The sequence below is a fragment of the Sebastes umbrosus genome, chromosome 3 (genome assembly GCF_015220745.1).
Source record: "Sebastes umbrosus isolate fSebUmb1 chromosome 3, fSebUmb1.pri, whole genome shotgun sequence".
Taxonomy (NCBI): domain Eukaryota; kingdom Metazoa; phylum Chordata; class Actinopteri; order Perciformes; family Sebastidae; genus Sebastes; species Sebastes umbrosus.
In genome coordinates this window covers 36,531,936-36,555,415 of record NC_051271.1, presented here as the reverse complement: position 1 = coordinate 36,555,415, position 23,480 = coordinate 36,531,936, and the positions used below count along the sequence as shown (strand labels likewise).

Sequence of the window (23,480 nt, the reverse complement as noted above, 5' to 3'; positions counted from 1 at the left end):
CTAGCAGTTTGGCTTCACCTGACAGACGAATGGGAAGCGCATGGTGCAGCCGTGATTGGACCAGCCCAGGGACTCTACAAAAACCATTAACATCAGCATCATCAGCAGTGGCAACAAAATGACATCAATCAAGTTTAATGGTAGAAGTAGGCCTCATAGTCCTGTCTCTTGTCTAAATGACTGTGTGGGTTTTCTATTCTTACCTTGAGAGTTGAGCTGTAGGCACTGGTAACGGTCAGTGGAGCTCGCTGAATCCCAGTTGTGATAGTCAAACACTGAGCCATCTTCCCATCTCCAAGCGCCCTGGGGGAAATCACGGTTACAGTCCACTTAGTTTTTTTCAGTGTCTCTACATGTACACGTTTAGTTTAAAGCACCTTTGTGTAGGATTTGAACATTTCTGACTAAATATCAAAACATTGAATATATTTTCACCAAGATTGTTTCACTTTTCTAAAACAAAATGTAATTGCCAACCATCAATTATATTCTACAAAACTCATTTTAAACCAAACCCAATTCCTTGAAAGTTTGCTGAAAACTTAATTTAAGGTTAACACAACGTGCACAACCTTTAATAATCTATTTCTATTTGACGATGAAGTTAAACAATAATAAAGCATTAAATACGTAACAGTTTAGGTTTTCTAAAATAAAGGCTTTTTTAAATGTTTGAACAAACCTCGAAGTAGTAACCTCCGATCCAGGCTAAAGTGTGAGCCCCAGTCTTGACCAAACGCTGGAGGAAGTTGTACTCCCAGATGTTGTGGACTGAGGCCAGACTGCCACCATAGCTAGCACAATAGCTCTGAGGATGAGACAAGAGGAACAACATTGTACTGTTGTAATTCTGAGCAAGAGCTCTAAACTTTTCTGTCTTAATGAATAATATGTTATTACCTCTGCATCGTTCCAGGTGTCAACATGGTTGGCTAAATAGTAGCATTTACCTCGGAAACTATGCCAACCATCCAGGCAGAAATCAAAACGAGCTGGAACGAATTGGAAAAAAACAATAATTAAATCAAATTCCAAAATTTATGTTGTTGTTTTTTTTTAACTCATTATTTTTTGGGGAATTTATTCAGTATCTCAGGACAGAAACGGATTTGAAGTTCTTTTTGTCATGCTGCTGTGAAAGTGAGTAGTGTGATTTTCTAACCTTCAGGTAGAGCAGCTGCCCCGCCAGCAGCAACAGCAGTGTCAGCATCCATCCCTGTAAAACCCAACAACATAAGGTCTGTAAGGTTAAGTGAGTTATGTATTCTTTGTGTGAGATTCATTACTCATTATTTTCTCTTGGACAAAGCTGGATAGAAAGATAAAAAGTAAAACATTTTAAGGGAGTTTGTATCATTTCAGTATACTGTGCAGCTTGTAACGCCTCGTCTACACAGGGAATCTCAGCAGCGTAGCGTGGCGGCTGCGGAACCTGTTGTTTTTTATTTCGGCATCCTTGTTAAAAAGTTAGAGCAGCCACACAGTCCGCGTGAGCAGCGCGGCTTACAATACTGGCAGAAATCCTGAGAGAGTACGCCAGGCAGACACACAGCTGACAACCTGGCAGCTAAACTAACTAGACTTACCGGGAAAGTGGTTGCATCTGTCCACGACAATGCACGCTACATCGCGGCTGCTAACTCTCCTGGACGTTTCAGGTGAACTGAGGACTCAGTTGCCTGTTTTGCTCATACACTGCAGCTAGCGGTAAATGATGGATTTAACCTGTTTGTGCATCGGCTTATGGTTGCAGCTGAGTGGCTTATTAGGCACTTCAACCACGGCAACTCTGCATGTAAGGCACCAGTCATGACGATTAACATGACGTTGTCATAAAGTGGCATCAAGTGCAGTTGTATCGGAGTAGTTTAACAAGTATGAGTACATGAGCACAGTGTTGGACTCATTACCCGATAATGGTATCCGTATATCCCTAGAATTAGGTTAGGATTACAGTACAACTGTTCCCTTTGCTAATTCACCAAGTTTTCCTTCAGCTCAAATCAATAATATTGTCTCTAATTGTAAAGGAAAATTTCAGCAACAATTCACAAAGAAAATGAGGAACACCCAATGTGTTGACACAAGATGCTTCATATTACAGCAACAATATCTGAAGTGAAGTTATATAAATACAATAACCTGATTTTGGTGAGGGTTTGTTTTCCTGTTGTACTGCAGCAACCTCAGCAGGAACAACTGAGGGAAAAGAACGGCAAAGATAGTTAATGTAGATCAGTTTTTTTACAGTTATGTAATAAATAAGTGCCACTGAGTTCAGTGGGGGCTGGAGCTGATTCCAGTTGACATTGGGCGAAGGCGGGGTACACCCTGGACAGGTCTGTGAATATTATACTATACACCGATCAGCCATAACATTATGACCACCTGCCTAATATTGAGTAGGTCCCCACAGATGCTCGATTGGATTGAGATCTGGAGAATTTGGAGGCCGAGTCAACACCTCCAACTCGTTGCCATCCGCGTGATGTCCGTGGTCCAGTTCTGATGCTCACGTGCCCATTGTAGGTGCTTTTGGCGGTGTGTTCTGACACCTTTCTATCAGAACCAGCATTAACTTTTTCAGCAATCTGAGCTCCAGTAGCTCTTCTATTGGATCAGACAACACGGGCCAGCCTTCGCTCCCCACGTGCATCAATGAGCCTCGGGTCTGACCCTGTCGCCGGTTCACCGGTTTTCCTTCCTTGGACCACTTTTGGTAGGTCTTGACCACTGCAGACCGGGAACATCCCACAAAAGCTGCAGTTCTGGAGATGCTCTGACCCAGTCGTCTAGCCATCACTATTTGGCCCTTGTCAAAGTCACTCACATCCTTACGCTGGCCCATTTGTTCTGCTTCCAACACAAGGTTCAAAGTTCAAAATGTTCACTTGCTGTCCAATATATCCCACCTACTGCCAGGTGCCATTGTAACGAGATAATCCATGTTATTCACTTCACCTGTCAGTGGTCATAATGTTATGGCTGATCAGTGTATATATAAATATGGCTTTTACGTCAAGGTTGAAAGGAGTAATAAAGTTTGCTGCCTTGGTTCGCACAATGGAGCCTCCGTGTTGTTGTTTCATAAATATATGCGCAACACGAGTCCCAAACCCTCATCCCACCCCTTGTCCCATGACCCACATTTTCAATATATCATCTACATTTCACAATTGTCAAAAATGTGTTATTGAAATGGTACAAGTATTTGAGCGTATCAATATTGTGTCTGACCTGTTGCAGCCCTGATGGTCAGAGCACCACAGAGGATAACAGAGAGGATCAGTAGAACCTTCATGATGAGAGCTAATGAACGTCTGGAGGCAGCTGGATTCTCACAGATCTGAAAAGTGAAAGCATTGAAAAGGTAAGAGAAAGATACAAACGCATTAAAGAAGCAACGCCGAAGCGGTAGCGTTGATGACTTACAGAGAGAAGCAGCAGTCAGGCAAATGTGCAGTGTTCTTCAGGTACCAGACAGTTCAGTGATGACAGTGATGAGGCTATGTGATCTTTATATATATACACACTGAAATAAATTGACTCATCCCCTTCTTCTTGTTAACAGTAAAACTTGTGGACTTTGCCTCCTCTTGTCAGTATTGAGGTGTGCTGCAGGAAGACGCAAGTGTTTTCCCATCACTTCCCACCAAGTTGATTAAATAACATCAATCAAACCGATATGGGTCAACAAAGTGGTGACATTTTCATGGATAGTAGGCTATACATGTCCACTGTTTGACCCTGCTGCCTGATTTTAAATCTTCTGGAATTGCAATGAATGGATGTGCAGGAAGAATTGGCTATAACTAGAAAAGGAGGCATAGGCTATATTAAGACCTCAGAGGTGTCAATTCAGTAATGTTACACATAAACATGAGAGATCTGATTAGCATTAGCTATTAGCTTTTACAGAATTTGAAAGAATGTCTGTCACTGACTAACCTTAAAGCCTCGGCCACACCAGGAACGTCAGGAGCGTGTGGCGGCTGCGTTACCTGTTGTTTTTTATATCGCCGTCCGTGTTAACAGGTTAGAGCAGCCACACTGCTCGCGTTAGACATCTAAGCTGATCAATCTCTTCTAGAGATTCGAGGTCTCGCCTATTTTTGACGCGAGCCGCGCGGTTCACAGCAGCAAAAGACAGTGAAAGTGATCTATTGACAGTATATTAACATCCTATCAGCAACATTACTTCAGTTTCGATGTCTATATCAGTAGAATATGTTATGGAGATGAAAAAAAGTAAAGATTTATTTTTAAATCAACACTTCCTGCTGATCTTGAATAGTTAAGGTTAGGCATTGACCTTGAATAGTTGAGGTTAGGCATTGATCTCAAATAGTTAAGGTTAGGCATTGATCTCGAATAGTCGAGGTTAGGCATTGATCTCAAATAGTTAAGGTTAGGCATTGACCTCGGATAGTTAAGGTTCTGCATTGATCTCAAATAGTTAAGGTTAGGCATTGACCTTGAATAGTTAAGGTTAGGCATTGATCTCGAATAGTCGAGGTTAGGCATTGATCTCAAATAGTTAAGTTTAGGCATTGACCTCGGATAGTTAAGGTTCTGCATTGATCTCAAATAGTTAAGGTTAGGCATTGACCTTGAATAGTTAAGGTTAGGCATTGATCTCAAATAGTTAGGGTTAGGCATTGATCTTGAATAGTTAAGGTTAGTCATTGATCTCAAATAGTTAAGGTTAGGCATTGACCTTGAATAGTTAAGGTTAGGCATTGATCTCAAATAGTTAAGGTTAGGCATTGACCTTGAATAGTTAAGGTTAGGCATTGACCTCGAATAATTAGGTTTAGGCATTGATCTTGAATAGTTAAGGTTAGGCATTGATCTCAAATAGTTAAGATTCGGCATTGATCTTGATTAGTTAAGGTTAGGCATTGATCTCAAATAGTTAAGGTTAGGCATTGACCTCGAATAGTTAGGGTTAGGCATTGATCTTGATTAGTTAAGGTTAGGCATTGATGTCAAATAGTTAAGGTTAGGCATTGACCTCGAATAGTTAGGGTTAGGCATTGACCTTGAATAGTTAAGGTTAGGCATTGATCTCAAATAGTTAAGGTTAGGCATTGACCTTGAATAGTTAAGGTTAGGCATTGATCTCAAATAGTTAACGTTAGGCATTGACCTCGAATAGTTAGGGTTAGGCATTGATCTTGAATAGTTAAGGTTAGGCATTGATCTCAAATAGTTAAGGTTAGGCATTGACCTCGAATAGTTAAGGTTAGGCATTGACCTTGAATGGTTAAGGTTAGGATAAGTCGTCGGGGAGCGAATCCTGAGAGTTTTTGCAAGTTTTTGCAGATCTCAGATCAGATTTCACAATTTGCGGGCTCCCTTCTAGACTTGATCGTCCTAATGCCCAAATTGGTCATAATCTACCTCGAAAAAACAAGGAATCCTCTTGTTTGATGTCTTGCCTGGAGTCGGATGAGAAGACAGATATACTGTAGTTAATGATATCATAGTACAAAGTTGCAGTAGGTCAAGGGCATGTTTATCTCAGTTTAGAAAAAGGCAACATCGTGGATTAGAAAGCACTAGAAGAGAGACACAACACACAAATAATTTACAGCCATAAAACACATAGAGCAATGATTGATTCAATGAAATGATGATTGGAGTTCGTTTTAGTGTCCAGTTGGCAGCCTATCAGTCATCATGGCTATAAAATATTCATGTTTTATTGGAAGCCTGTTCTTTAGTACAATAAATCCTTTACTTTATCTTTTCTTCCAAACTAATAATCTGTTATCTCCTCTTCCTCCAGTAAGAGAGGTCGGCACTCTGCCCTGCTTTTCCCAACACTCCACACCCTTTAAATCCCTATCATAAATCTGAATCTGAACCAGGAAACAACATCATATTGCATGTTTTACTTTTATCACACCATATCTATCTGATAACTGCAGTTAATCATTGGTTTATTATTAAAACAAATGTTTTGAATTTAACTTTATGAAATACGTTCCTCTTTTACCCCTCTGTTTCCAAAACCGCTGCACCAAACTTCCTTCAAAAACCGTTGCGATTTTAAGGATGAAACATCCGCCCCGAGCTGAGCACAATCTTCTCTCAGAAAACACAAACTACAAACTGGTTAAAGACGCATTTCAAGCTCACAGAGAGTGAGCGCTTGAAGATTTGGGGGCAAGTTTAATTTTAATTCTGTCTTGCTTACTGGCAAACATACACAAAGAAAAATGCAACACGAGACTCCTACCAAACATTATAGTTCTGTTAAATTCAGCCAAACAGCTCATATAGAAAAACATTTACATTTCATCTGCAGCATTTTTGCCTCATTTACATGGACAGCAACGGGCCAAATGTAGAACATTAAAACAAAAAGAGCAGATTATTATGATGTTATTTTGGTTTCAGGTAAAAGGTAAAACACATGATCAAAATCAAAACGGTCTACAAGTTAGCACTGAGTGGCTCTCCATTCAGCGGCATTCACACTGACATCATCACTGACATCTGTTTTGTGATACAATTCGCTCTCTACATACGACTGCATCCCCTCAAACACAATCATTACATTTACAGATGACACAACAGTGGTGGGACTGAACTCAAATAGAGATGAGAGGTGAAGTCTGCAAACTGGCAGGATGATGCACGGAAAACAATCTATCACTGAACATCAGAGAACTCATCCTAGAATTAAGGAGACACCGCGAGGACCCCTCTCCTCTAAACATCACAGGATTAGAAGTGGAGAGGGTTTCCAGATTTAAGTTTCTGGGAACACACATCACAGATGACCTCAGATAGACGATCAACCCCACTGCTCTGGTAACAAAAAAAGGCTCAACAGCACCTTTATTCATTTTAGGACACTTAGGAAAAGCAACCTGTGAGCTGCACATACTCTACCGCTGTTCCAAAGTGTATTGACACTATATTACAAGATGGTATGCCAACTGTTCAGCAGCAGACAGAAGAGCTCTCCAGAGAGTCATAAACACAACTCAGAAAATAGTTGGACTTCCCTGTCCTTACTGGAAGACATGTTCAGATCACACAATCACTGCAGAGGCAGCAGCAGCTGATTAGAGCTGCTGGTCAGAGCTGGGCAGGGCTCCGTTTAGTAAAAATAAGATTGATTAGAAAATTTGTGTCGTAGAGAATGGTAAAGTGGGTACACTTCAACCAAAATACGGGAATTAAACAATGACAGCAAGCTAGGAATCCAGTTAGCTCTATTACAGCTACCTTCAAACTCTTGAGAAACAAGACAATAAAACATTTTGTTATTTCCTTTTCAGTAGGCGTCTTGCTTCCTTGATTGAAGCGGTGATCAAAGTACGATGATTAACTAGAGACTTACAAGAACGATAAACAGATTTAAGACTTCCTTTATTCCACTATGATCCTTCAGATGTGACAGAGGCCATTCCTCCTGCATACTGACTACTTTAACTTAGTAGTTTACAAAGTACATTTTTTTTTCTGCTCATACTGCTGTACTTTTATTTAACGGTGCAATGTGTAATGTCTGGTAGGGCTGCACAATTAATCTAATTTTAATCGCGATCTTGATTTTGGTTTCTCACAATTAAATGAACATGATCGCATGTTGATGTTTAAAATGCGTGCCACGCGTAAATCAAGTGCTCTGAAATCAGCAGTCTCATATATCGGATTTTCTGCCAGTCACATGTGCAGCCGCCACATGATGGTTTTACGTCGGCACATAGCGGCACAGACAGTAACGTCACACAAACATCTGGAACAACTAACTTAATCAGACACTTGTTATGTTGTAATTCATTCCCATGATGCCGCTCAGAGTGATCACAGCGACCGACTCGTCTGCTGACAGCTCGGAGCTGAAGTGCTGGTGGTGCGTTCAAGCTCTAATCACTAAAAATGAGTATTGGGCGATGGTAACTTCTAACGCTATCATGATGCGCTCAAATGTGATCTTGTAAAATGTAGTTTTTGGCGAGAAATTTGAATAAATCCAGTTGTTTGAAGGAGATGTTTTCACTGCAATATAAAATATATCCTCTTCAACTTCCTAACACTAGCTCTAAGAAGCTTATAATATAATTAAAACTGCTAATGCCAAGATTTTTTTTAAATCAAAGCAAATATTTAAATAAAAATACAATCATTTATTTATTTTTATATTGTGAGTCTTTATATAAATAACCACACTAGATGACAACAACAAAGTAAAACAATAATATTTAGAATTTTTGACAGTCGGAATGTAGCACAACATGGAAGTGAAACCAGCGCTCTGTTTATTTAAATGTGAAATTGCGATAAAAATATGTTGTCTCTAAAATCTATGAATGATTGTGATAATAATCGTGATTATCATTTTGGCCATAATCGTGCAGCCCTAATGTCCGGTCACATTCTTCAAACAAACAGGGGTCAGCAATTCCCCTCTACTACTGGCTCCATACAATCTAAATTCACAGTCATAGGTTATTAAAATAAAGCCGACTACTTACTAACAGCAGGGTAAGAATACAAACACAATACATAGACCTCTTTGACATTATGTCAATACTTAACCTCTTCACATTCTGTTGATAATGTTAGTTCATTTTTTGAATGTATTAAACTAAAATGATGTCCATATCTTACACATTGAACCTTAAATGTTGAATAGCGCATCACAACTGTTCATATGTTCTTTAAAAGTGCAGAACACACAGCTGACGCACAGACCTCACTGAATATCCAGTCAAGTTCCAGTTCCTTTAAACCATTAACCTGATCTGAGATCACAACAACAGAGAGAGTTTGTGCTGCAACTGTTTACATGCTGTCAGCAAAAAGATCAGAGTTCAGGTTCATATCTTTATTTGCAATCATCTTCCTGCAAATATCAGCACGTTCTGCCATCCACCCCCCCAACCCCCCCCCCCCCCCCCCCCCCCCCCCATGAACGTGACTAGTGGTTCAAGTGTGTATATAAAGAGCAGGGAGACCTCCTCATCATCATTGCATCCATCACTGAGCTGATACCTGAACAACATCACCTTACATTTACCTGACAAGTAAGTAAGACACCTGCTGTATTTCTTTTCATTCAGTGGAGCTCATGGTTCTGCTCTCCCTCTCTGTATTTTTAACGGCAGATTTCTCTTCTCCTCAGTTGATCATCACCATGAAGACGGTCCTGGTCCTCTCCATTCTCCTCTGTGCTGCATTTGCAGCTCCGGCTGAAGACAAAGAGAAGCATGCTCCAGGTCAGTATTGAAGGTCTTTGCTTTAATACACACACAGACAGTCAGACCTACATCTATCTAACACCAACATTAATGTGATTCATCCACAGAAGCAGCAGCAGCAGAGGCCCTGAAGGAACAGTCGGTTGCTGCACCTGGTTAGTGTCTTCTTTAAATCTCATGCAGCTTTTTTTCAGTTTGGTTTCATGTTTTATTTAGCCTGCGATGTGACAGCTATTTGAGAAAAATTAACTAATCAAAATAGCTCAACTAAGTCAACTAATATCCAAAGCCAGGATAAACAAGTTCCACCAGTAGGCTCCCATTTCAAGTTTTGAGTTTTTCTGACTTGTCAATCTGTTTGTTGTTGAAAGGGAAGAATAATTCAAAATAGATATACTGTAATGTCAATACTCTCAACTAAATTGAGGTCTGATGAAGCTGTTGATGTTTCAGAGATGGAGGACAAGATGATGAAGAAAGAAGAAGCATCTGTGCCAGAAGATTCTGTCCCTGTTCCCAGAAACGGTAATCAGGAAGGACACACACACGCACACACACACACACACACGCCACTCTATATGCTGTGGCTGCTCATAGTCAACTAAGCTGTGAAATACATATTTCAGTTATCACAGTTATACTTTATCAAGTACTCCCTAACTGTCCCACATATTGTTGTACTATAGAAAAAAGTTCAATTAGATTAAAGACATTTAAACAACAATATGCACACAATACATGTACAGTATTTTTTATTTATTTTTATACCACATCTCTCTCTCTCTCTCTATACATATATACTGTATATATATATTGTATATTTTACACAATAGTACTAATCATTGTGTTGACTGTTTCTCTGTTTGTGCAGCACTTCAGTCTGAGGAGGCAGCAGCACCTGAATGTAAGATCCACTTCACTGTTTTAATCTTTCCTTTATGCTCCTTCATGACTGAGGTCGTCATGGCAACAACAATGACACCACAGAAAGAGAAAATACAAATAAAAGTCAAACACCTACCTGTCACGTAGATTGTCAAATGTCTTAAGTATTTAAGCATGACGTGCTTTAAAGGACCAGAGCAGTATTTTTGCATGTGTTATTATTATTAACTACTTACAACATGTCTATTATACTCCACTACTATAAAACTACTCTCCAAAATACATCAGATACATACAGACAGATGTTGGTGTCATTAGAATAGCAGTTTCTTCTGTATGAGGTTGTAAAAAGTGAGATTAGAAAGGACCTCTTATCATTGTATTTCAGTCAGTCAAACTGTTCTGTTCTCTCTTCTGTCTGTCTGCAGCTCGTTATAACTTCTGTCCACAAGGCTGGTTCAGCCTCGACTCTCGCTGCTTCCTCTTCGTCAATACTCCCATGAACTGGTACAGTGCTGAGGTACTGCTGTAATATAATAATATATAATATAATTACTTCTATATTGGTATTGTGAGCAGCTTAATAAGTCTTCCTGTCATCTGATAGACTTTGTTATAGGCTACTTTAGAAGTTAACCATCAAATGATGAATGTTCCACTGGATGGTGACGGTAGGTCAGTCAGTCTGTCACCATCAGTCCATGAAAACATGAGCTGCTCACATCGAAGCTAAAGACAATTCCATTTGGAAAAGAAAATTAAGAAAAAGTATTTAGTTGTATAGCCCTAAAAGATCCCGATGTGTTTCCTCTGTCTGACAGGAGTACTGCAACGGCCTGGGTGCCCACCTGGCTTCTGTGACCAACAGCAGAGAGTACAGCTTCCTCCAGCAGATCACACGGACAACCGGTCAGAGCTACGCGTGGATTGGAGGCTTCAGTCTGCAGGTCTGGATTTAGGAAGAAATACCACTCAGTCAGTCCAGATCAAGCTCAGGACCTGGTCCAAAATGGAGTCTAAAATTACACAAGATGAATATGAGAGCAAATGAAGAGACTATAAGACAACACTTCCTTACACTCATGCTCTTTGTCTCTTAGGGCCGATGGATGTGGATCGACCGTGAGGGTTTCTATTACACCAACTGGTACTCCCCATTGTCCTCCAGCAGCTACCCCTGCGTCTACTTACGCACCAGCTGTAAGTCTACATGCTACACGAGTTAAACTTCTCACTACGTTTACCTGTTTTCAATTATTATTTCCTCACAGGTAATATAACATGAAGCAAACGTAGCCTTAGCTAATGTGTTAGTTCAGATCAAATTTACTACGTGGCTATCTGTGAAGATGCTGCCTGGCTTTTTTTTTTTTTTGCTGAAGAGGGCAACATCAGACACATTTATCATTTTTTGTCAAATTTGACAGTGATATTGGAATATTTTTTCCATCCCAGTTATAATCAGTTTAAGTTAAGTTAAGTTAAGTTTCACTCACACTTAACCATGAGTGCCACAAGCTCTCCATCTCTTTTCAGTCCAAATAAGATTTACGTATATAAATACAGTTGTAAGAGGAGTAAATGTTCTACCTGGATTTCTGTCTTGGTCTCAGAGAGTGGATATCTGTAATTATATGTCTCGATAGGGAACAATGCCCAGATCAGAGTTAAAGTGACATTAGAGTATACAAGTCTTCCATCTTTCACCCTTTTTTTGGTCTGAGTGCTAATTTATTACATTTTCTGTGGAAAAAATGCAATTCAGTGATATCACAGTGAACATTATGGTGTATAATTTGTTAGATTAAAAATGGATTTATTGTTAATGTTATTTTTTCTCTCTTTTTTTTAAATAAAATTTCAGCTGGGTGGAACAACCTCCAGTGTACCTCTTCTTTCCGCTTCATCTGCTCCAAGAACCCTTTCAGCTGTTAATATACGGACTAAACATCTGGAGCCTTGGGACGGATCGGCCGGTGTTATTTTTTCCGTTTGAAGCCAAATAATGAACTTTGTTGTGTGTATTACTGAATTATAGATTTCCATCGTGTATTCTTCAAAACATTAAATGATGAAGTGTTAATTAACTTTTGAGTTAAAGAGTTTGTGATTGTGGCGGTAGACTTGTTTTACATAATAAAGACTTGTAAGAACGGGACAATGTGTGATCTTCCTTTAAGAGCTTGGTTGAAAAGTGGTTGTTGAAGTCCAGCTGTAGTCTGAAGACGGACAGTCATTCATCAGGTTTGTATCAAAGCCGTTCAAATAATATCACACGTCTCAGAACTAATGCTTTAATCCCTGGTTGTGGTGTTATAAGAGGTATGATAAATCAAAGAAAACACAGACAAAGAGGACTCTGGGTTTTATTTCAAGACCAGGTCAAGACCACAACTGTGGTGTTATATTACTAAACTGCCTCCACATTGTCCGATTCATTTGTTAAGATCATTACTGTGATTTTCTCATAGAAAACAAAGGAAAATCCCCACACATAAAATTCATGTCTGCAACACCTTTTAATTATTTTATCAAGACATTTCTCATGGTATACTTCTACATACACACATACGTAAATATGGCAATAAAAGAAGTGAATCAAGGAATCTTCTTTTATTTTCTGTTGGTGTTTGTATGTGAATGTGGATCTTTCAGATCAATTAGAGGAGTTCCTCTGGTTTGCATGTTCCACATTTTATCGCAAGTGCAGTGTAGGACTACTCGCACTGGTCTGGGGTCTCATTTATAACCGTTGCGTACGCACAAAACGGGGCCTGAAATGTGCGCACGCCACTTCCCACGCAACAGTTGGGATCTATAAAAACAAACTTGACGGGAAAATGTGCGCACTGGTACGGAAACTTTGACCCATGCGTACGCACATTATGGAGACACCAAGTAGGGGAAACTAGACGCAGATGGTGAGGTGGTGAAATGAAGCCAGACTGTAGAAATTAAATGTGAGAGTCATCATTATACATATAATGATGCCTCTCACACATTTAATTTCACTTCATACTTAAATCCACTTCATCATAAACATTTAAACCAGCAGTGTTATTTGTGCTAGTGAGAAATAACTATTCCATAAGCACCTTACAAATGTAAAAGATATCAATCAACCCCATTCAAATTCCGCTCAATATCTCATCAACGCTGTCTCACCATCACAACCCCCCCGCCCCCCAAAAATTAAAGAATGGCAGAACAGAGCGCCAATAGTTTTAATAATATCTTATAATACTATGTATGCACTGTGGTGCACAGAGCGCTCTGGAGACACCACTGTGCACCACACACACTGCCTTCTCCACGCATCTTCACCACCTGCACATGTGGATTGTGTAAATTAACAAAGTATGGAAATAAAGCCAGTGACAGCTCTCACACAATCGTTACGCTGCATGTCCTCTTTTGAGGTCTAATGCAGGCCAAGTTTACATTAACCAGTTAAATGAATAAATTAAATTAATAAATTGTGTTCACATATCAAACTTCCATTTACAAATGATATCCAGGGTGGGGGATAGCACTAATTGACACGATCAATTTGGCAAGGTGTGGAGCAATTATTTTGATTGCTGGAAAACCAATAAATACTGCGGTGACACTCGTGCGTAATGTTGCAAGATGGATGTGCTGGCACTGCTGGAAGACTACCTGAATGGGAGGATTAGGAGGGAACGAGTGTTCAGGGACCGTGATGATTTCCTGGCCCATGATGTCGACTGGCCAATAAGCCGATTTTGATCCCCTGGAGCAGTGCTCTTGGATCTACGTGCTGAACTGGGTCCAGCATTAGTGTGACCGACCAGACGGAACCGCGCCATCCCGGTTAACATCCAGGTACTGACCCCTCTGGGGTTTCTGGCAACTGGCTGTTACCAGCGGGAATTAGCTGACAGGTATGTGTTTGATATGATTATCATATATAATGTTTACCTTACTGCCTAAAGCCCCTTTTGGTAATAATACAGTTCTGTTAATTCATATCCTTAGGTCTGGGATATCACAGCCGTCCCTGAGTGCCATAATGACTGCCGTCTTGGACGGCATTATAATATGACTTGTCGATACAATGCAGCAATGTCCCGTTTCCCAAATGTAATCGCTGCAATTGACTGCACTCATATTGCTATAAGGGCACCATATGATAACGAATATATGTCAGTTAATCGGAAGCATGTACATTCGATTAATGTCCAAGTGACATGTGACTCCAACATGGACATGACAAATGTGGTAGCACGGTGGCCTGGCTCAACACATGACTCCTTTATCCTGACTTATATCTGTGTAGGGAACAGACTACAGGCAGGCGCTGTGCGTGATGGCTGGCTTATTGGTAAATTAATAACCACTGTATTGTAGGAATTCTAACCATTCAAGCCTGATGTATAATTACTTTCCGTTATAATCTGCAGGTGACAGTAGCTACCCCCTTAGGCGCTGGCTACTCACCCCATTCCCAAACCCGCAGAGTGCAGAGGAGGTGCGCTACAACGATGTCCACACTCGTGTGCGTTCAGTTTTGGAGCGAGCCATCGGCCTCCTCAAATGCTGATGGCGGTGTTTAGATGCCTCAAGTGGCAGACTTTTGTGCCATCCCAAAAAAGTCTTCCAGATTATCAGGGCGTGTGTTGTGTTGCACAATATGGCGAGGGGGAGAGGATTGGCCTCCCACCTCCCCAGCATCAGGACCCTGACCCACAGCCCCCTCGCCGACAAGAGGGATTTCAACAGGGAGTAAGGACCAGTGAGGATGTCATGCGGCGTATGAAGGAAGGACAACAAGTAAGGTTTACTTTTTAACAAGATCTTTTAATGAGGATGCAATATCAGAAAGCACGACTCTCATTTCTTTCAGCTCGTCAGTTATTACATTGATTGCGCTGATTGTGTCCCTCTGTGTCTGCAGGACAGCGTCGGTCAGGACGCGGCCACTTCCAGGCGTGCCATGTGCACGGGACGCACTGGTGTTGGCAACAGCCGGACGCTCTGCGGCTGCAGCCCCCTCGCCAGGAACCTCTTCACCGGGAACCCCCTCACCCTTCTCCGACACAATGCCCCACACACTTGCTTCCCCGAGTATGGAGGCCATTCGCGCTTCAGCGGCGTGAGCTCAGGTGTGGCCTCGCCCCCCCCACCAGTAGCAGACACACTCTGACGGTTGGTCACAATGTTCTTCTTCGATTTCACCTTCAGATCGGATCACTTCTTTTTAACTTCAGGGCCCGTCCTATCTGTCGTGCTCACGGAGTTAACCGCAACAGTAACATATTGACACTAAGTTAATTCTTTTTTATTTGTTTCACCGCTGCTGTGGCCACCAAACAATATATTTTTTTTTCTAACCTCCACCTCACCCACAAGCACCTCGATTTCGGTGTCAGAGAACTTTCTCTTCTGAGTCTTCCTCTCAGCAGTTGCCGTGATTCACCGTAAAGAAAGATCCATTGATCAGCAGGTTCATTTATATGCAGAAACATTCATGAGGTGCTTTGCATCGACCATTTATGGTTGAATGTGGGCGTGTACAGGGCGAGATCTGAGGCGGATTCACGTGTGCACATTTCCAGGTGGACTGTGATTTATAAAGGGAACATTGCCTGCAGGTGTGCATACACACAATTTTATAAGACTGATTTTTTTTGGCGCACGCCATTTTCAGCTTTTGTGCGCACATACATTTTTAGTATGGATCCTACGCACTGTTTTATAAATGAGACTCTTGGTTTTGTCCTGCCTTGGTCTTGACTCGGTCAAGACCAAGGTGGTTAAATTTGGTGAAAAATATTGGAATGAAATAAAACACACAACCAGCTCTGACAACACTACTGTAAGGGGAAAGGGAGTACAATATAAAAAGCTTTACTTTTTTGGGGGGCACTAGTGAGCAGGTGATGAAGTAGGCAGCGTGTTGCAGAGCTCTTCAAAACTTTTTGTCATCTAAGCATTATTCTGGCGTAATACAGACAAAAACACCCACAGTCTTTCACCCAACTTGCTCACTAAACAAATGGAAAAAGAAACCATGGCTCTAAGAAGCAACAAAGGCCGTAATACTAACACTGCAACAACCGGGCCTGTTAAGACTACCGCACCGTCTCCCTCCGGGGCCTCGAGTGACTCAGGTGAGCCAGCTCCAGCTCCAGCAGCGGTAAGCCCAGCTGAAATCATGGCCTTTAAGAATGAGCTGCTGTCATCGCTGCGAGCGGATTTTACGGCTATTTTCAAGGATGAGGTTCGGTCTGTGCTTGAAAGTGAAATGTCTGCTATTAAATTAGAGATACAATCTGCCAAAACAGAACTGTGTAACTTTAAAGTTGCTATAAAAGCCGAGGTGGCACATATTGGAAACACCATGGAGGAGATGGAAAGGGGACTTTCTGGATGTTCAGATGACGTCGCCGTTTTACAGCAAACAGTGCAACAACTTTCAACCCAGGTGGCTGCCGTAGAGGACAAATGTGAGGATTTGGAAGGAAGATCCAGACGCAACAATGTACGGATAGTAGGGGTACCAGAAGGCCAGGGCAGCTACAGCACAACTGCAGTCTCCGCGCTGCTGAAAGAAGCGTTTCAGCTGGATAAAACTCCTCTACTGGACAGAGCGCATCGGACCTCACAGCCACCACCGAAACCAGGGGCACCCGCTAGAGCCATAGTTGCCCGCTTTCATTACTTCCAGGACTGCTCCAACATCCTGCGCCTTGCCAGGGAACGGAGGCGAGTGACGGTGAACGACCTAACCATCTCCGTCTATCCGGACTACACAGCAAGAGTCGCCCGCGCACGAGCAGCATACAACGGCATCACACAGCAGCTGCGGGGGGTCGAGGGACTTCGCTTTGGCATACTTCACCCAGCGCGACTTCGTATTACCTACAATGGAGTGGAGAAGATGTTTACGTCGCCCGATGAAGCCCAGAAATACATCACGAAAAACATTACAAAACAAGCGGCTGATCCTCGTTAATGACTGGCTCTCATGGAAGGAGGATATTATTTCTTACTGTAGGCTGTCCAAACTGATTTGACATAATCTCAAACCAGCCTGTCTGGGTAAGTGACGTGATGATGTCAAGCTAATGTCAGTAGCCTATAAGCCTGTTAATGTACACTGTTGATTTTCATTTGTTATATTATACAGTAGTGTGTAATATTTAGATAGCAATTGCAGATATGTCTAACTTCCTGATGTGAGGTATTTTTTTTTTTCTCTCTGTTTAAACCATGGTGAATTAAAATAAGTTAGTTGGGAAATTATTTAAAGCATTAGGAGGTTGCTTATGTTCATTTCCACCCAATTTAACTTGATATAATCTATACCAGCCTGTTTGCCTATTTACTCTGGGTATAGTGTTAAGCCAGTATCAGGTTAATGTCAAGGTCCGTATGTAGGCCTAAATTATTTGCTTTCTACAATTGGTATGTTATCTTTATACATTTGCAGTATGTAACCTCTTGATGTGAGTTCACATATAAATAAATGGAAGGTTAAAGTGAGTTAGTTGAAACCTTATTGAGGGTTATTTTATTTTATATTGATATCTACGCCCAGAAGTTTTCATGTTTTGTTGAGTTTAGCTTCTAGTTTAGTAGTTTCCCCAATGCAAGCACATAGTGTGGATATTGTTACTTTGGGAAGAAGGTTCAACCCAGCTAGGATGGGTGAGAAGAGAAGGGAAATGAGGGACTTAAAGGGTTTTCTGTACTTGGGTTTATTTTTTCATTTGGCTTACATCATATGTTATATTATTTATTTATTTTTTTACTTGAGCAACGATAGGGGCATAACGTGCAAATTATTATTTGTCACTAGATATACTCATTATCTCTGGCCATGGCACAGAATGTGACTTTAGGAATGATGGCTACGTGCCCAATTTCTTTTGTGAGCTGGAATGTTAAGGGGATGAACCATCATGTGAAACGCAACAGAGTCCTGACACATTTGCATCAGTTAAAGGTGGATATTGCCTTCCTTCAGGAAACTCATCTGAATATATCTGACCACTCACGTTTGCATACTAGATGGGTTGGTGAAGTTTATCATTCAAAATCTCAGTGTAAGTCAAGAGGAGCAGCAGTCTTTATTAGTAAGTATGTGCCTTTTATTTCTTCTCAGATTTGTGCAGACCCAATGGGCCGATATGTGATTGTTACAGGCAAATTATATAACACCCCAGTTATCTTAGCTAGTGTCTATGCCCCTAATTGGGACGACGCTGCTTTCTTCACTAATTTCTTCTCCCGATTACCTGATTTAAACGAACATCATTTGTTGATAGGTGGAGACATGAACTGCGTGATATCCCCTAGTCTAGACCGTAGCGCTGCCAAAACTACACCAACTTCTAAAGCTGCCCTTTCAATTCAGCTGTTTCTTGACACCTATGGGATGGTTGATGTTTGGCGTGCTCTCAATCCTACTGTTCGCAAGTATTCCTTCTTTTCAGCTGTCCACAAAACATTTTCACGCATTGATCATATCATAATTGATAAGAATCTTCTCCCTTTGGTGCAGGAATGTGACTACCATGCGATTGTAATCTCTGATCATGCTCCCCTTAAACTGAAGCTTAATCTACCAACCTCAAAAAACGCTTACAGACCATGACGACTCAACCCACTTTTACTTTCAGATAAAACATTTTCAGATTTTATCTCATCACAGATTGATTTTTTTCTAGAAATTAATCAAACACCAATGATGTCATCATCAACAGTATGGGAAGCACTTAAGGCATATTTGAGGGGCCAAATTATTTCTTATAACGCACATCTACGGAAAACCAGAAATTTTCGTGCTAATGAATTGATGACTCAGATTGGTAATCTTGACTCACAATTGGCAACATCCCCATCAGCCGATGGCATTAAAGAACGTTTACTCCTCCAAAAAGAATTTGATTTATTAACCACACAAAAAGCTGAGAACCTCCTGATTAGATCTCATCATACATACTACGAGCATGGTGATAAAACAGGGAGGATCCTTGCACACCAACTTGGCCAAAAAGCAGCAAGGCAGGCGATCCCTGAGATCCGGGATGAGTCTGGAATGGTCTGTATAGATCACTCTGACATTAACTCACGCTTTTTAAGGTTTTATCATAACTTGTATACATCTGAATCGTTGAAAGATGATTACTTGATTAAATCATTTCTTCAAAGTGTTGAGATCCCTCATATAGACCCTGTGACAGCTGCCGAGCTAGAGTCTCCGTTTTCAATTGGAGAAATTGAGATGGCCATCAGGAGTATGCAATGTGGAAAATCCCCTGGCCCTGACGGGTATCCATCGGAATTCTTTAAGAAATTTTCAAATCAATTGGCTCCAATTTTAAACTCTGTATATAACGACTCCCTGTCAGCTGGCTCACTGCCTGAAACATTACGACAAGCTACCATATCACTTATTCTGAAAAAAGGCAAAAATCAACAGGAATGTGGTTCCTACCGTCCTATTTCCTTGATCAATGTGGACAGCAAAATCCTGGCAAAAATGATTGCTCGCCGTCTTGAAACAGTCCTCCCAACCATAATCTCTCCTGACCAGACGGGCTTTGTAAAAAAACGACTGTCCTCTTTCAACATCAGGTGCTTATACGATATAATTTATGGTCCCTCTCCACCCGACGAACCGGAAGTGGTGATATCTCTAGATGCCGAAAAGGCTTTTGATCGGGTGGAGTGGGACTATTTATTTTGTACTCTTGAGAGATTCGGATTTGGACCAAATTTTTTGTCGTGGATTAAAATTCTATATAGTTCACCAATGGCAGCAGTGCGTACTAATAATAATATATCACCTCCTTTTCAACTAACACGAGGGACGAGACAGGGGTGTCCTCTGTCCCCCCTTCTTTTTGTGATTACGATTGAGCCATTGGCTATAGCTTTGTGTAGCAATAAGGATATTAAAGGTATTACAAGGGCAGGGTTGGAACATAACGTCTCGCTATACGCAGATGATATGCTACTCTATCTGTCTGACCCACCCTCCTCTTTTCCTGCAGCTCTTAATCTCTTAATTGAATTTGGCAAAGTTTCTGGCTATAAAGTAAATACACAAAAAAGTGAATTGATGCCCATAAATTTGGCAGCAAGAGACTCCCTGTTTATTCGTACTGTGCCGTTTAAAGTGTGCATGGACAAAATTAAATATCTTGGTGTGTGGGTCACATCCAATTTTAAAGACCTCTTCTCAGCAAATTTCCCTCCTTTCCTATCCTCTCTCAAGGAGGATATTAATCGTTGGGATCTGCTACCCTTATCTCTGGCAGGTAGAATTAACGCTATAAAGATGAACTTATTGCCTAAACTTCTTTATATGTTTCAGTCTATACCAGTCTTCTTAACTAAAACATTTTTCATTTCCCTGGATAGAAAGCTTTCTTCTTTCATTTGGAGTAAGAAGAATCCACGTATACGCAAAGCTATACTATAGAGACCTCGGCAACAGGGAGGGCTTAGTCTGCCAAACTTTCAGTCCTACTATTGGGCAGCAAATATCAAATTTATTTCCTATTGGATGGAAGGAACTGAAGTAACAGCTGTGCCTGAATGGCTAATACTAGAGAGAGACTCTTGTAAGAACACCTCATTACTTGCCTTATTATGCTCTAGCCTGCCATACTCAGAGCCTATTACTAAATATACTTCTAACCCAGTTGTTATTCATTCTTTAAAAATTTGGAAACAATTCAGACAATCCTTCGAGATCTGTAAATTTTCAATACTGGCTCCCATTGTAAATAACCATGCATTCCTGCCACCTTTGATGGATGCCTTATTCAGTGGTTGGCAGAGAAATGGGATTTGTTCATTTAAAGACATGTTCATAAATGGCTCATTTGCCTTTTTTGAGCAAATTGTTCAGAAATTCAATATTCCCAGGTTACACTTTTTCAGATACCTACAAATTCGCAGCTTCATGTCTTCAAATATCATTCAATTCCCTACACAGCCGCTAAACACGCTCCTAGACTCAATCAATGACATCACATCATCCAGAAAGGGAAAGATAGGTGACATATATTCCTTATTAATGAGAGAAAATATGACAAGTCTTAACTCCCTTAGAAATCAGTGGGAGGGGGACCTTGGTGTTGTTATTTCAGATACTATCTGGTCAAAGATGATGAGGGGAATATACTCATCTTCCATATGTATGAGACATACTGTCATGCAGTTTAAAATTTTCCACCGACTGCACTGGACCAAAGTTAAACTATCCCAATTCAAATCCAATATAGACACCATGACCACCAGACCGCTGCAAGCAGAACCAGGCCACTCTAATTCACATGTTTTGGGATTGTCCTAAACTATCTAATTTTTGACAATTAATTTTCAATATACTTTCCAAAACTACCGACAAATTCTTAGAACCATCAGCCTGTCTTGCTTTGTTTGGGGTGGTACCACAAAATTTTACGTTAAACAACAATAAACTAAACTTTCTATCTTTTGCTACGCTGGTGGCCAGACAACAAATTTTGATTAGATGGAAGGATTGCAACCCTCCAACATTTGCACAATGGCTCAGAGACATGTTATATTTTATTAAGTTGGAGAAAATTAGGTATACTATTAAAGGGTCAGCCGAGAAGTTTTCATTGATCTGGCAACCTTTTCTTAGTCACGTTGACTCTTTAGACTCAGATAACTTTGTGGCTGATTAAAGTTTGATGTATGTGTGTGTATGTATGTGTATATGTATGTACGTATATGTATGTACATATATGTATGTGTATGTATATGTATGTGTATATATATGTATATGGATATTTGACCAGGAATATTTCAAAGGAAAAGTGCCCTAAATGACAGGGTGTAACGTCCTAGACCTTTATCATGATTTATGTTTATTTATTATTATTATTATTTTTTTATTTTTTATTTATTTATCTATGTATTTATATTCATTCTTGTACACTTTATATATATATATATATATATTTTTTTTTTTTTTTCTGAGTGCCCTCTGGGTATTGTCATGGGTGGGGGGTGGGGGGTGGGTGGGATATATACCAGTCCAAACATGTTTGTGCAATGGATTATAAGAGTTGTATTAGCAAAATGTATAAATAAACTCTATTTAAAAAAAAAAAAAAAAAAAGCTTTACTTTTAAAACTCTTTCTTTTTAACTTAACATTGACTTGATTTGATTTAATGCTATTCACTGAGTTTTATTGTTGTCATATTAGTAGGAGGAGTTAGTTGTCAGGCTATTTTGGTAGCTGGCTTTGCTACAGTAGATTTGTGACACACCCACACACGTTGTGTCACTTTAGAGGACATAACATTGCTTCATGGGGACGTATATTTTGTCCCCAAAAGGAAAGATAGTCCCCACAATGCGACTGTGTAAACAGATTTATGTCCCCACAACATGAGTAACACATGCCCACACACACTCTTTTTGGTTTGTTTTTCTTTAGTTAATTAGTTAGATTAATATTGTGTTTTAACCACTATTATCTTTGAAATAAATGCTTGTGGAATAAACATGCTGGTCTGTTTAATGCTGCATAATTGATAGTTTAGTATACTTTATGAGACTGTTCCTATGGGACAACATTAACTGGCTATTATTATTTTCCCTTTGTTAAGGCGGGTGGTTCCCCACGAGTTCACTTCATATAAATGAAGTCATATCATTTGTTCTGCCCCCACATTTTTTATGTTGCATTGGAGCCACCTAGTGGTGTTGAAATGTATTGCATTTGTGTTGATGTATTTTAACCCTCCTCTCTTGGTGTAGTCTGTTCCTTTTGTCTATGACTCTACTGAGAGGACATGCTGAGAGGACATGATGAGAGGACATGCTGCACTTTCTTCCTACTTTTCACCTCTGGTAGCCTTAGAGGGTCTAAGTCTGGAAGTATTTCTGCATGTAAAGGTCTACTTTGATATATTCATGGAGTATTTTATGTTTTGATGTTACATTCATGTTGTAGTAATAGATGCTAATTTAGCAGCATTTCACCAAAATGTTAAAATCAGCTTAGATGCTAACTAGGCCTGCAGGCCTCATGATAATTGCTCCTCTTTTGTCTTATGTGATGGTTATATGTTAAATTTGAGTTGTGTATTCATGCATATGTATATGGGCAGTTTGTAATGCCATATTTTGTATGTTTCCACAGTTTTACAGTGAAGGAAAGATTCTAACTAAAGACCCTGCAGGAGCCAAATTTTAGAAAAGGATAAGTTAAATTCTTTATTATAAGATGAACAGTATGTTGATAGAGTAGTGGTTGGTATTTGTGGCTGCTTCAGGACGTCAAGAGCCCAAATAGTTCTTCAACAGGCTTTAATATAGTAACAAAGACAAAGTTTAAGTTGATCTCTTTCTTTAC

The 23,480-nt window shown here is 40.3% G+C and overlaps 2 protein-coding genes across 2 annotated transcripts; one reads left to right on the top strand and one right to left on the bottom strand.

Annotated features, from left to right (window-relative positions):
* Nucleotides 1–2,185, bottom strand: LOC119485978 (ladderlectin-like). Its single transcript, XM_037765837.1, has 6 exons — nucleotides 2,143–2,185; nucleotides 1,163–1,216; nucleotides 901–992; nucleotides 683–808; nucleotides 204–303; nucleotides 1–74 (listed from the first exon to the last, which is right to left on the bottom strand). Exons 2-6 carry the CDS (start codon nucleotides 1,212–1,214, stop codon nucleotides 1–3), a joined length of 444 nt encoding a protein of 147 aa, XP_037621765.1. The 5' UTR covers nucleotides 1,215–1,216; nucleotides 2,143–2,185.
* A 6,138-nt stretch (nucleotides 2,186–8,323) lies between these two features.
* On the top strand, nucleotides 8,324–12,189 carry LOC119485438 (ladderlectin-like). The gene is made up of 9 exons (XM_037765060.1): nucleotides 8,324–9,047; nucleotides 9,146–9,239; nucleotides 9,329–9,376; nucleotides 9,675–9,746; nucleotides 10,093–10,125; nucleotides 10,535–10,626; nucleotides 10,928–11,053; nucleotides 11,207–11,306; nucleotides 11,971–12,189. Exons 2-9 carry the CDS (start codon nucleotides 9,158–9,160, stop codon nucleotides 12,039–12,041), a joined length of 624 nt encoding a protein of 207 aa, XP_037620988.1. The 5' UTR covers nucleotides 8,324–9,047; nucleotides 9,146–9,157; the 3' UTR covers nucleotides 12,042–12,189.
* Nucleotides 12,190–23,480: the final 11,291 nt, after the last annotated feature.

What these genes read in the sequence shown, in the direction of transcription:
- LOC119485978 (XM_037765837.1), bottom strand. Translation starts at nt 1,214, where the DNA reads ATGGATGCTGACACTGCTGTTGCTGCTGGCGGGGCAGCTGCTCTACCT. An exon ending in ACACCTGGAACGATGCAGAG is followed by an intron (nt 809 to 900) that starts GTAATAACATAT and finishes TCTCATCCTCAG; the next exon opens with AGCTATTGTGCTAGCTATGG. An exon ending in TCGGAGGTTACTACTTCGAG is followed by an intron (nt 304 to 682) that starts GTTTGTTCAAAC and finishes GATTTCCCCCAG; the next exon opens with GGCGCTTGGAGATGGGAAGA.
- LOC119485438 (XM_037765060.1), top strand. Translation starts at nt 9,158, where the DNA reads ATGAAGACGGTCCTGGTCCTCTCCATTCTCCTCTGTGCTGCATTTGCA. An exon ending in ACAGTCGGTTGCTGCACCTG is followed by an intron (nt 9,377 to 9,674) that starts GTTAGTGTCTTC and finishes TTGATGTTTCAG; the next exon opens with AGATGGAGGACAAGATGATG. An exon ending in GGAGGCAGCAGCACCTGAAT is followed by an intron (nt 10,126 to 10,534) that starts GTAAGATCCACT and finishes GTCTGTCTGCAG; the next exon opens with CTCGTTATAACTTCTGTCCA.